The sequence below is a fragment of the Acanthopagrus latus genome, chromosome 4, assembly GCF_904848185.1.
Source record: "Acanthopagrus latus isolate v.2019 chromosome 4, fAcaLat1.1, whole genome shotgun sequence".
Lineage (NCBI taxonomy): Eukaryota > Metazoa > Chordata > Actinopteri > Spariformes > Sparidae > Acanthopagrus > Acanthopagrus latus.
This window is the reverse complement of record NC_051042.1, coordinates 19,117,449-19,132,478: the sequence shown is the minus strand read 5'-3', so window position 1 is coordinate 19,132,478 and position 15,030 is coordinate 19,117,449. Positions and strand designations below refer to the sequence as shown.

Genomic DNA, 15,030 nt, shown 5'->3' with positions numbered 1-15,030 from the left:
TGCTAATGATGGAATCACATTAGTTTTACAGGTGTTTGATCATGAACAAAAATATTAGACTAATCTGCAGTTTTGACCCGATGATGGTGAAGATATCACTAACATCATTTAAAAAAATATTCTTAAGGGATCACAAATGTCTGAGCCAAATTTCATGGCAATTAATCAGACAGCTGTTGAGATATTTCAAAAGTCAGGGGGTCACCAAAGTTATCGCAATGCATCTTCTGGGGACAATGACTTTTGTCACAATACGTCATGTCAATCCTTCCAATAGTTATCATGACATTTTTACTTTGGCTGACAGACAAACGTTGCTTTTCTTAGTGCCACGCTGCCAACGAGGCTAAAATTCAACAGCAGTGTGTAATCTTCTATGCGACCCAAGGACGTCAGTGTCAGCAGTGTCATACAAACTGTTCGTCAGGTCTGTGTGTTCAGGCCCGTGTCCCACTGACTTGTTGTCTTTGTGAGCCCTTTCTGCAGACTTTCTTGAAGGATTATCCCACAAATTATCACGCTCTAATGTAATAAATGAAGGCAGTGGAAACCCACAGTTCAATCCCAAACAAAGACCCAGTCCCCCCCAGCTTAAACCTCAGCTCTGTCTCTCAACACCTTAATGTTGCATGGCAGGACATGAGAAAACATTTTTTTTTTCTCGTAATTTGAACTTCAAAGCAGCATACACCATCTGCCGCTCTCGTTTTGGTTTTTACATCTTCACACCTTCTGCCGTTCGCTGCCACCTCCAGCGTCCTTCGAGCCCCTCTCTCCTTAACGCCACCCCTACGTCTCCATCGCCTGCTCCCTTTGTCCCATCCTCCCTCCTTTCTTTGTCCTGCTCCACACATCATTGCCGTCGTGCGCACAGGGGATGTGATATCTCTGCCGCTCTCCCTCCCCCACGCTCTCCCCTCCTCTCCCCTTTATTTTCTTTCTTGAGGGCGTTTGGGTGCGTTGTACGTGTTAAACGCTGGGTGTGTGCATGCATGTGTGTTCGGGTGATAAATGAAGAGAAACTTGAGGGACGGGGGGGGCTCTGTCAGAGATGATGGCTGCATATCTCTTGCACGTGAGCCCCGCCGCTTGGTGCCATTGCAAAGGCCACCCAATCTATCTCTAAAATACATATAAATGTGTTAAAAGGGCAGCCACAGCCTGCATGGTCGGCTCCCGCTGAATGATTCCCCTGGCACGCATTGCAATCACATCAGCCCTCCTTTTCTGAGAAACAGTCACTCCATTAATGCTTTCAGTGCCACGTCTCCTGTGGCCTCAGCATGTTAATGCCCACATTCTCCATCACTCATCCTCCACCACATGACACTCCATCTCAAACGGGAAGCCCAGGCAACAGAGAGCTCAGGGAGCGAAGAAGTGTCAGAAATCAAAATGTGTTTTTCCAACCACACCAGCCTTTGGCAAACGCATGAATCTGCGTGTTATACAACAGGTAGGAGTTCAGCTTAATTCAACCCACTCACTAGGATAAAATTTCGGCAGGTAGCGCGTCTGCAAACAGCAGATTTGTTCCCACCATGTTTTGTACGGGTCGTAGGCGACGTGCAGTGTTGACATTTCTACAATACGCGTCATGAAATGTTCTCATTACATGTTTATGATCTGTTTGTCTTATCTGGAGCCGGAGGAGTTAAAGGTGAGGAGGTGCCAAGCCAGTGACTGCAGCTCAAGAGTGTGTTTCAGCATTTCTAAGTGTGACAACACTGGAAACCTTGGTACAACTTCCAGTCATGTTTGAGGGTGCTGAGGGTGTTTTTGTAGACACCTCGAGGTCACTCCAGCTGTGTTTGTGGAAACCAAAACAGGTAATTTAAGCCAAAAGGTGATCTTTTCCTAACCATAACCAAGTGTTTTTTGTGCTAAACAGACCATAATTATTGCACTGTCACAACAAAATCTGGACAAGTAAACCTGAGAAAATGCAGATTTCCAACATATCCCTGGTTTGCAGAAATGCACATTGACAATATTTATCCAGCTAACTTACAAACAAAATATCTTAGAAAATATGGACCTCACATTTATTAGAGTTTTTATCCAAAGTTCAACATTCCCTCTAATTAAAATGTGTCCCTGTGAAGGTGGCTGGGTGAGCAGAGTTTGACACTCACAGGCTGTTTCACTGGGAGTGAGAACACTCTGTGCTCATTCAAAATCTGACTTCTCTGAGCGTGATTTGTGATGTCACAAATAGTTTGGATCAATATTCTGCAAACAAGCGTGAAAACTTATGGTGGAGACACACACACACTGAGAAAGGACTGAAGGTGAAAACGAGACATCTTGCATCTGGCTGTCAAACTTGTGAAATTAAAAATAATTACATGTTCATCTATATTTTTGAGGTTTTGATGAGGTAGAAAGAGAAGATGCCTCTGGGTCTGATTCATTGATTTTCAGTGACTGGCTACTAAATAAACAAACTCTTTTTGTTGTCATGACTGAATAAACAAACTGACCTTAAAGGACATCACAGTTTTATACTGTTTCACTTTGTTTATATGCGGCGGACCCTGCCACCTGTTTAGCTTCAAACAGAGTTCTTATTTTTCTCCAAGAATATTGAAAAATTTGGAGTTAGATCAACTAGATATTGCCCTTCTAATGTGTAAATACTTGATACAATACGATTACCTGCTTGCTGTGGCTCTCCAGGTGGGTGCTGTTACAAACTGGTTCAAGGTGACGAGGAAGAGAGTGAATGCTGGACATCCAGATCCACGACTTCAAATGAATTATGATGTGTTACGTTTCTCTGCAACTGCCGGATGTGTAAATAAAAAAAAACTTTATGCTTACTTACTTAAAAGGTGACGATACCATCTGTCGAGTTTGTGTTTGCAACCTCTTCCTGCTCAAACAAACAAACAAACAAACAAAAAAGGTATGTGATGCATCGACCAGTGGGAGCAGTAACCACACCTCGAGATGTAACAGAAGAAGAACATCTTGTGTACAGCCAAACAACAAACTGCGGGCTGAAAATGTTTCTCAAAAGACTTAAAAGACTGTCAGGGATTTAGTCCGACATCTTAACATCGAACTCATGATTAAATATTTCCTTCTGCATGACGTGAAATTCGTGCAGGTTACAGCTTTTGTTTCATCGCTTCACATCTCCGTGAACTGTTTCCTCTGAATAGATGAGCTGAATCTTGCAAAAAAAAGAATTATGATTTCAAGCATTTTCATGATGATACAGATCTACTTTCACTTCATTTTGATTGTGGATCTTTTACTTTTGAGTAATTTTATACTGTGATATTACTAGGTAAAGACTGCATGCACTCACACATGCGCACATGCACACACGGGCCGAGGACAGCGTTTAAAAAAGGGAAACAGGAGCTGACATGACGGTTTGGATTATTTGCGACGTGAGAGGAGGGATGTCACCTGGGAAGTGTGTTACGGCTGGGAAATCTGGAAACAGTAAAAGAAGAGGGGAAAAAAACGGGGGGGAACTTCAGAGGTAGGCGGGTATGAAAGTTGGCTGGTGTGACCTCTGGTCCTCCCTCTCTCTCTCGGCTGCTCCCTTTGAGCCACTAAAAGGCGTGCGGTGTGAGAAGCCAGGAGACAGCTGCACCCCCCCTTCTCCTCCTCTGGGCTCTCTCTGGGAAACCGAGGTCCCCTTTCTCAACTCACTTTAAATGCTGCGGGGTCAGGAGGAGCCGGGGCCCAGTTGAGGTGGTCCAGCCGGGGATAGAGTTTCACTGTTTTACACGGCCAGTCTGGGCTGATTTGTGTGTAAGTATGTGTGTGTCTGTCTGCGTGTGCGTGTGTGTCCGTGAGAAGGAACTGAAAGTGAGCTGCTCTTGGAAAACTATTCCGCTGTTGTCTCTCTGTTAAACCCACAAATAAAGAAGTGGCTCGCTAAACACCCCCCCTTCTTCCACACACGTCTCATCCCACGCAAAAACACATATTTATACATCACAGCATGTGCAAGTACACACATGGCCCTCCGTTGCTTGCAGCAGCTACCGCTGTCAGGAGGTCTGCTACAATGAACCAAACGCTCACATTTAAAGCTGATGTTCACACCTGAAAGTCCTGCGTACCGTCCACAGGTTGGCATTTGACATGTGGACGACTTTGCAGAAATTCTAAGGAATTGACTTTTTCCGTAGCTATGGCAGTCTTTTCTGTTGGGTTAATATCTGTGATCTGTGGTCCCGGAAGCAATCAGGCCATCGGACAGACTGTACAGAGGCTGATACTTCAGCTTCAACTTACTACAAGGATCTTCTAACTGCTCATGAAACAATCTTGATTTAATACCAATGCCTCTGTATGACTTACACATGCAGACAAGACCATCACCAACAAGACTGGCTGTCTCTACAGGTATGTGATTATTTTTTATGTCCCGTCACTTTGTCAGATTTGGAAGATTACACTGTTTTTTTAAGTGGAGTACTGAGGAAGAATTAAGTCTCGCAGTCTGAGAAAAGACAGGACGTCCTAATCAGATCAGATATTTCATCTGCTGTGAAAGCAGCTTATTATCTACATTTCTTCCTAGGCAGTGACCTCTAGTGGACGTAGTAATTATTACAATGGCAAAGAAGGAAGTCAGGTCTGCAGAGGGAGGAGGTTGAGGCAGGTCGCTGGGTTAAGCAAGGGAAAGACATTCGTGAGACCGTTGTCTGCATCCAGTGTGGAACCAAAATTGAACGGTGAGTTCTTTAAACTTGACGTAGTTAAGTGATGTCATGTGCTTACTGAAATTACCTACGTACCTAATGTGGGTATGTTTGTAACCTAAGTTACATCAGAAACTTATTTTAACCAACATCATGATGATTTTCTGCACCTCACGAAGTAGGTTTTGTTGCCACAACCAGCCACATTATCATCCTAGACGAATGTCCTGTACGTCTGCTGCTGGCATGCTGCAGCAGTTATGTCCTCGTGGGAGAAGTGAGAGATGTCTTTTGGGAGTCACTGGCAATTGACCCATTCAGTCATTTAGGAGAGAGCTTATGTCGAGAAAAGAAGCTGCTCTGTAGTCTGGTGGTATGGCAGCGGATAACTCTGTACTGTCAGAGAGCTGTACAACAAGCGGCTTATAACATCCAATGCTGCAATCAAGCTTCATCTTTCTGTTGCCTAAATATTATGAAGACAAATCATGACTGTGAACGTTTCTAACTTTAGCTTTCTCAACAGAAATGACTCAATCTGTGAGCTGTAGGATGTGACCCTGGTGTGTGTGTGTGTCTATATATATATATATATATATATATATATATATATATATATATATATATATATATATATATATATATATATATATATATATATATATATATATATGGTTAGGTTTGGGCAACAAAGCTACCTGTTGTGTGGAGGAAACGATGATGATTTGGATTAAAATAATATCTGACGAGACACCCAATGCGATCTGAGAGGAGATGCATCAGGAACACAACACTCTGTGTGATGCAGGTCGTAAGGATAGATACCAAATTTTTTAGGGAGTCCCATCAGACAAACAGATGCACAAGGTCGCCAGATCAAGACTCGACTCAAGGGTACAGAGATAGAGGATGTTGTTCACTGTACACTCCCCACTGAGGCAATGTGACTGTGATTTCCAGCTATTAAAATAAAATTGGTTTAATTTGCTTTAACAGCACAAGGCGGTGGTTTGGACAGTTTGGACAATAATTTAACCAACATCAAGAGCAAACTTTCAACTCGACATGGACGAGAATTCCTTCAAGTGCTCTGAAAAAAATGGGACTTTTTGCTACGTTTGTATGAGACTGCTGATGTAACTGAGCATAATGCCGTCGTGACCAACAGAAACGATGGCTGAAACTACAAAAATACTACTTATTGCTGATGCCTTAACCAAACACACGGTGGGAAAACCAGAGAGCGAGACAAAGAAAGAGGAGATTGATCCACTTTGGACTCTCTCTTTGTCTTGAAGTTCAATCATGCATTGGAATTCACAGTGATTAGATGTCCGGCACCAGCCTGCATCGACCAGCAGCTCTGGGTCTCATGTTCAATACTCTTTGTCTGGCCGGTGGGCTGCGAGTTAATGTGCTGAACAGTGGAACAGGACGGTAAAGTGGGAGAGGAAGAGGAGAAGTCTGCGTCAGATTGATCCGCTGCATCTCTGCGGACCGCAGAAAGGCCGACACACACATCTCTGCTGTAAAATAAGCTCCTTTATCCACCAAGCTCTCTTTCTCTCTCTCACACACACACAATGAATACAATCACATGATTTAATGTTACTAGAACTATTTTATTATCACTGTTATTGTTTTTTTTCTTCAGTTTTGCACAATGAACCCTAAAACAATACAAACCACTAAAAATGGTCTATTATGCCTTTTTACACACATACATACACACATACAGCACACACTGTATATGTGGATATGCATGCAGATTTATAATCGCGACACCTTTTGTCTAGAGAGAGTGTAGAAACGTAACTTTTGTGGAAAACATACAGTGGTGATCCCTGACAATGCTCTGAGAACGCTTATTAAATCATCTCATACTGACCTGAATTAAACTGTTAAAACAGACAGAGGCAGTGACCTCAGCAGACAGACACAAAATGAGACAGCCAGAGGGACAGACAGACAGACAGACAGACGGATGTGTGATCATGGGGCTGACTCTACAGATCTGCGCTCCCTTCTGTTTCATCCATCAGGTAACACTGTACAAGTAGTTTACACAAGCTGGTAATGCATATGGTTTTTGGTTTCAGGTTGGCACCACATTTAAACCCTGCAGGAGTGAAACAATAAATAAAACTGCATAGATTAAATAGAAGATTTACTAAAAAGAAACTGTAGTACCATTAAAAGCAACGTCGACTGGAGTGAGAGTAGAACGTAAGGCGGCGGTTAACCGTCTCTTGCCCCCTGTTGTGGTCAGATCCTCTGACGAGCTTTACACCACGAAACGGAGAAGATGGCAGACGTTACAGTCACTACATCGCCAGGACTTTCAGCTGGTTATCTGTCATTTTATGTTGTTAATATACCAATTTGTATGTGAGGGGAATGGTGAATATGAAAACAGCCGATTTTGCTCGGTGGGGGAAACGTTAAAAGCCATCAAATTGGCTATGAGAGGTGGCGAATGGCCACATTTTGAGGAATACTGGATATTTTTAATGACACGACAAAACTTGGTGTTTTCTTAAAGAGTCCTGCAAAACATTTCCATCAGATATTGTGGTGACCAAAGGCGGCTTCTTGTCTTGGTCATTTCGCAGGACATTAATTCTGGCCAGTTGGTTGGTTTGAAGACAGTGAAAGTGTATTTTCTGAATCCTAAGATGAGCAACATGGGGCCCTACATGAGAAAGTTAGAAAACGTTTGGTGATTTCATATCAAAATATTTCTTCATTTTTGTCAGGAATTAGCAAATCTGTGGTCATTGTTTTTGTTTTGCCAGACAGCAGTACAATCCAATCTGTCCTGATGAAGCAGGTTATCTGAGTTCTGAGTTTAAATCTTTTTCACTTAAACTTTAACCTCAATTGTTTCTTATTTCTTCATAAATACTTTATCTCTCATAAATATAGATGGGCTTTCATTGGCTTCAAATTGAGTAGCAGAAGGTAAACTTCATCTAGAGATGAGCCTTAAAGATTTGCAGTTGTACATTTGACAACCTTGTGCAAATAATACGTTACTTTTTCACCTCTTACTTTGGGAAAGGGCAACAAGATGTGAAAAGACTGACTCCAAAGTTTGATTCAAATTAATCTCACATCTGTTCTAATATTTTATGCATATGTGTAAAACTCTTGATGCAAACCACAGACTCTGGGCAAGAGAGGGTCAAATATTCTTACGCCTACGCGGTTTGATATGGCAACAACATATCTGCATAATTCTCCATTTAAGACTTAAACGCTCTTCTGCCTGCAGTGTGAATCGTAACTGCAAGGAATATCTTCTACGCGGTGCTATGTACAGGAAGATTTCCGCAATGCATGTCTCTGTAAACAGGCACAAACAATGACAATTTACTAAGAAGCCTGTTACTGACTTTCACGTTTGATGCTGACTTCACAGGACAGGTGTGAGGGGAGACTCCGCTCGGGAGCTCTTTCTATCTCAACTTCTTATCTTCGGTGGCCAAATTGGGGCTGATTGAATGGCTTGGGATCGCATTGACAACATCGATACAGAACAGACATTCTCCTCAAGCGAAGACGGTTTGTGTAAGGAAAATCAAGACGACTTGTCACCTGAGAGGGTGACAGGGCTGACAGGACCTCACCCCGAGTCACTCGTGTGAGGATGACTGGTGAGAACGGGATGAGGATGAGGTGATCATCAGGCATCAGCGAGGGCGACACAGAATGAGACACGTCAACGGGGAAAAGGTCACTCAACCTATTGTCATCAGTATGAACCATCAAAACAGATTGACCGACAATGTGGGACAGGACCATCAATAGCACCATATTGAGATCACAACATTATTTTTGCCATTATTTGGCTAAATATCACAGTGTTACCATCACAAGTCAAAGAATGATTAACTTACACTTTTTTTTCGTTTCTCATGCAGATCTACTGTAGGTTTTTCCTCTGCCTACTGCCTTTAAACACATTGGATTCAATCTGCCGTCTCGACAGAGCTATATAAATATAATAGTGATCTCAAACATTAAAGTACAATTACATTAAATCACCATCTGACTAAACTCAGCATTATTTGACATGTACAGGCATCAGGGGTCTCAGAGCAGAACACCATAGAGATAAATGCATTGGAAATGTAATCAATTCACAATCATATCCGATGATCATTTGGTGCCTCAACGATTGATATCACATGATGTGGCGGAGCTTTCGAGAGGCGTCGGACTTTTGGAGAAACAGCAATCTGTCAAGTAAAACACCCTAAACCACTGAGTTACAGTACTGAACATCCAAAATAGACATCATACAGCAATAAAATGTCATGGCGAGGCCTAACTTGTCCTTCTGACTTGATCTGGTTCCCTGCGTTCAGTTAATGCATGATAAAAGAGAGTGGAGCCACGTACAGTATTGGCACCATCGTCAATGGTAAATAAACCCTGCACATGCCCAGTTTGGGATGACTTCTTTGTGAGAACCTGAGGTTTTACAAGAAGAAGTCTGAATGAATAACAGATGCAAATAATCGATAAGTTGTTTTTTTCACAATCATAACTTCCTTAAAGGTGCAATATGTAAGAAGTTTAATTTAATTATCTTTTTAACAATGAACTAAACTGTTACTTACAGTGTTGACGTGAGCGATATCTACTGAAGTTAGCATGCTAACTAGCTAGCCCCATTCTCGTTCTAAAGCTCCTGTACTCGCGGTGTGAACACCAACATTCCCTGGTTCTCCAAACCGCCAGCTCCTGGACAGCTAGCTGCATGGCTAACTGAGCTAGATTGCTTGTTAGTTTGCTGCAATTAGTTGTTTCCTCTGGTGACATGCTGCTCCTTATTGTTCTGAGATTGATGTCAACAGTTCAGTTTCGACAATCCTTATATATTGCACCTTAAAGCTCCAGCTAACTTCTTTAAAATGCTTGTTTTGTCTGACCGACGGCTTAAAATCCTCAAAATATTCAGTCAGGAATTTTTACTTCGAAAATGACTTGAATGATTCAACGATTATCAAAATAGTTTCTGATAGATTTTCTGTTGACCGACATATGGATTCTTTGTGGGCTTGGGCCGATGAATGATGACATCTTCCATCATTGATGGCTGACAGCCACGGACTGCTTACTTGTTAGAGGGGTCTTTTTGGACCTCTCAATATTTTGGACCTGGGACAACAGAGCAGTGACTACTGTGCTGAGCAACTCCTGTTCTGCAGCAACATTAAGTGGACACACTACCTCCAAGTCAGACAAACATTTTACCCCCTCAACCAACAATTTCATTGTCCGTCATGATGTTTCACCGTGGACAACCGGAATTCATTGACTAACTGTTTAAACTTTCACAGAGAATAAAAATCAAAACTCAACTTGTGAATCAGATTTCCCTGAAGTTGTCACAGATTACCTTTCCAAAGATCCATGTTAATGTGTAATCCCTGTGTGTTTCCATCAGCCCTGACACCGTAAGAAGGCAGCTGAATCATTTTCTATCATTTTCCACTGTGTCCATCGTCATCCTACCAATGCTTCACTTTTACTAAAACAGCTAACAAAGACGACATCACCGACAGCAAATCTGTGTGAACTGGGCACAGAGCAGAATTCAAAGAGGGAAATCATGTCCAGAAGGCCAAATGTGGCCTGCTGATATACATATAACAAGAGGATCAGAGAGTCCCTGAGCACACACTCTCCCTGTCCGAAGGTCAGGATTCTGAACGGAGAAAAAAACGGACACTGGCTAACTGACAGGAGCAGAGTTTGGTGTATATACCACTTCTCAAGGCTGCGTGGAAATACATGAGAAAGGTCCCCTGACCATGTCAGCAGAGGAATAATCTGGTCTCCTCTGCTGATGGAGTCACAGCACCGGGGAGAACAGCTTTGAGGGCTCCATTAAATCACACAATTCTTGTTTTATACAGCGAAATGACAACCTGACCTATCAAAGTCCAATCACGTAAACATGATCGTCATTGCGCCACATCCCCCAGCGAATCAGGTTGAACAGTGTGGCACTAAAACCTGTCACATCCACCGGTGAGATGTGGGCAATTTCCTGCAGAAGGAGATTAACCCTAAATTACACCGTGGGACAGAGGAAGGAAGGGAAGAAGGAAGGAAGGAGGGAAAACACACCACTTGTTTCCCCACAGAAATTATTCAGAACAACAGAAGCAGAAACACTGATTAAGGCTACAGTAGCCTCGGAGAGTAAATATCACATTGGTAGTTAATAAATATACAAGCAGGAGACATTTAGGTTGGGCATTTGATCTACTATTGTGTACCTTTGTTGATAATGATATTAACACCACAGAAGTGTACAATTAAATACAAGGAAATGGATTCAAGGAGAAAATCTGAAAACCAATAGGCATTAAAAACAAATTTAAAAGGCAAAAACATTACAGTACTGAAGACAATGACTAAGTGGAAACTGTGTATGATGAAGGGTTTGGAGAACAAGCTGTGGGGGGAAGAAACAACTCTCACAGGAACTGTCGTGGACCATTACATTGACCCAAAATAATTTAAACACGCATTTTCCAATTACATGTTTTTTTAAATTTCTCCCATTTAAAATAAATTCAGCATTCACGCTATGTCATCAAAATGAGACAAACTGGAAAAAATGCCCTTTAGTCTGACATGAGCATGTCAGCCAGGATGCTAGCTAGCCCGGCTTCTAGACTGTTTAAAAGGCCAGAATTTGATGGTTTTATTCCAAGAAACTGGATACATCCAAGCAGTTGCTTCTTTTAACCCTCACAGGCCTGGAACAATTTTGAGGCGGTAATGTGAGGAACCACTTTGGATTCAACGTCATACTGAGAATCCAAAGTGTCTTGCTGACAAAATGCAACTATCTCACTGTAGCTTGATGTTCAAGTAAAGCAGCAGAGAGACAACTCTACCATGTTTGAACATGTGTCATCAAAATTAATTTAAACTAGATTTAAAAAAACAAACAAAAAAAAAACCAACAACCTAGTTTGCTGACAACTCAATTGGAGTTATAACTGCTCACAAAAACATCTTGAACAAAATAACGTGAATGCCGCACAGTTAAGATGAGAAATTAGGTTTAGGAGCCGGGACCAGTTGTGTTGGGAGCGTGTGAGAGCTGTAAGTGCCGCCCACTTTACTTTTCTCAGTTTACTTCACAAAGTCACTGATAAACCTTCCACAGAGGACACTGAGTCAAACACCAGTGAGGGAAAAATAAAGTTAAAATCTTGTGATAACCAACACGTTCACATCCACTAGATTCTAAGCATGAACTGTTGAAATTAGTGCACGAGATAAAGGTCCTAAAAAGTTCTCCCTCCATTTGTGTGTTTGTGTAACGTGTGTGTCCCTTTCTGTCTGTCTGTCTGTCCTGCATGTGTCGACAATTGCAATATATATACATTTATATACTATATGTGCGTTCGCACTCTGTATGTTTCCTTCAATGAGACCTGAGAGAAAGGCCAAAGATAGGGTTGAGGTAGGTAACCATAATGCATCAGAGCAAGTCCTGTACAGTAAGTGACTACACGGAGCAGAGAGCTGGAGAGAGAAGCCCTGTGATCGTAGAGTCACCCAACGACCGTCCATCTCCCTCAACCAGCTCTCTGTCCGAGCTCGTTATTATCAACACCGTGTTCCTGAAACACATTAACTACTCAGTGTTGACAGGAGGGAGAGGGCTGAGCAGCAGTTCTGGTTTTGGGAAGAGAGGAACAATAGTCAAACATGATCAGCGACTAACATGTCTCCTGGGCAATAGATGTCTAAAAAGGCTATTACTGTATTTAAGAAGGAGGCAGATAATGTGATATGAAAATGAAATTATTAAGACCACTGCAGCAACAAATACCAAGAACGAGGTTAGAAATACACTGCTGCCGATTTAAATCAAAGGAATCGTTTAACTTTTGGGAAATACGCCCATTCACTTAAACTGAGAGAAGACTGAAACCACTCTCATATTTGTCTTTTAAAGAAACTTCATGAGGTCACTGCTCCCAGTCCGGAGTAGTCCTGGCACATAAAATCAGAGAATCGTTTCAGATTTTTTGTTTAATATCTCATTATCTTATGGAGAGCCAAACGCATAGTTAGCTCTTTATTGTTTTTAATATAACTGTTCATAGAATAGTGTCAATTGTATCCTGGTATTCGAAGGAATACTGATTTTTTTTTTTTTGTACAGCCGAAACAATGCTATCAAACCAAATGGCTCAAATTACGATGATGTCAAACAAGTCATTTCGTGGCAGTTGTGATGCCCAAGGAAATGTATCCACCTTATTACAGATACTTCTTTTGAAACGTTAGTGACTAGACATCACGAGATGTGGATATTACACCATTAAGACACTACGAAAGTTAGCTTCAAAGCCTGGAGGCTTGGTTTCCAAACATTCTGCTAAGCTAAGCTAACGTCTACCATCTGTAGCTGTATATAAACTGCAAAGATCTTGTCATCCAACTTTCCATCTGAAAGAAAATAAGCACATTTCTCACCACATCAAACTACTGCCTTAAATATAAGTGAGAGTTCGGAGGCAATTAGCTTAGCTTAGCATAACGACTTGAAACCATGGGAAAAAACTAGCCTGGCAGGGTGGAAACAATAGTGGTATAATCTGACTGTCAGCAGGAGAGGCGATACATGTATTCCCCAAAGTGTCAAACTATTTCTTTGAGTCATTATTCCAATTTTGAGATATTTTGATGAGATTTGTGCTTAATTTACTTCTTCTACATGCATCACATATGTATGAAAACATTAAATCAATCAATTCAACAAATCTGGACTGAAACACACACAAAGACACATGCACACAGAATTCAATCACATCGCTAATTTTTAGACACATATATGATGCCTGCACATTATATTAAATTGAACAATATGTATCACACCTGGTGCAGCAGTAAATAGTCCTGAAAATACCATCAGCAATGCAGTGTATCTCTAACAGTGGTCCCATTCAAATGAATAAGGAAAAAAAAATTTTATGATCTTTTGAACAAAAAAAAAAATCTAGAAATTAAAAAAAAAAAATCAAGCTTATAGTGGAACAGCATAATTCATACATATTCCTAACATACTGTAATTCATACAACAGTGTTATCAGTCTGTCAACTTGCATGAGGTACTGACATTGCATCTACAAACACCATATTCATCAGAGTTAAGCCAGAATTTCACAGAGGGGGAAAATGGGTTTTTTCATTATGCAATAAACAGATAAACAACAACAACAACAGCGACAACATCAACATTGTTATCTTGAGGTAGAACATTAACTTCAGCATTTGGAAGTGCTTTATGTTGGATACTCGTTTTCTTTTTCGCTTTGCTTCGACAAGCAATAGTGAGAGAGAAACGATCTTGACATCTGAGGTAGTGCGGCACCTGATCTTGTAATATTTCAAACCAATCAGTTCCTCCGCATGTTAAGTAATTGTGAGCACAGGGGAAGGTAAAGTCCCTAAAAGCTTCCCGCAACACATTCATTCCGGCTGAGGTAGGTTTTTGTTGAATCGTAAGGTTCACACAGCCAAGTCTAGTGTCTGTATGAAGGCCGAGAACTCATAAAAAATGTTGATATCACTGAAACAAAGTCCTGAGACAGAATATATCGAATCCCTGGACGAAGGCTGAGGTCTTCTGTAAGCAAGAAGGTGGAATCATTGGTAGGTGAGAGCAGGCAGCAGGAGTCTTTGACATCCACAGAAAAGTCGAGATAAGACCAATAACTTATAACCACTTTGACATATAGGTGACAAAGATATATATGTATATATATATTCAAACTTAAAAATAAAATCATCATTGTATAACGAGGACATTCTGGGGCCTCTATTCCCTGTGCTGCCCAACACCAGAAAATTAACAAAAGACCAAAGTGTACAAATAAAGAACATTTATCTGGCCTGCTGAGCTCGAAACAACCGTCCAATCAGAAGAGAGCTCTCCCAAACTCCAGGCCCAAAACACTCTGATATACAGTCCTAGATCCTCTAGAACTTCTTAACTTACCAATAATAAAAAAAAAACTCTTTGCACCAAAGGATAAACTACTTTGAAAGGAAACACTGGTCAACCTGAGTGAGAGTCTAAGTGGACACTGTGGGCAGCGTCGTGTGAATTGGCCTTCATACATGGTTAGCCTTGGTCCTGCCGACCTGATCCTGCTGCAGGAGGCTCCTGGAACTGTGTCTCTCGCTCAACTGCGAACTCATCCAGCGGTATCGTAGACAGCTGGGTGTCGTTCAGCATGTATGAGTCAGACTGAAAACAAACACAAACAAATAGAGAATGCACAAAATTAACTAATTGGACATTTTAGCTCAATGT

At 41.4% G+C, this 15,030-nt stretch overlaps 1 protein-coding gene across 1 annotated transcript in view; it reads right to left on the bottom strand.

Annotated features, from left to right (window-relative positions):
• Window positions 1–6,277: 6,277 nt before the first annotated feature.
• Window positions 6,278–15,030, bottom strand: part of igdcc3 (immunoglobulin superfamily, DCC subclass, member 3) — a 66,573-nt gene continuing 57,820 nt past the window's right edge. The window contains exon 14 of the mRNA XM_037096487.1: window positions 6,278–14,964. Within this exon, the coding sequence (XP_036952382.1) occupies window positions 14,839–14,964 (126 nt within the window). The 3' untranslated portion in view covers window positions 6,278–14,838. The remainder of the gene's footprint in view (window positions 14,965–15,030) is intronic.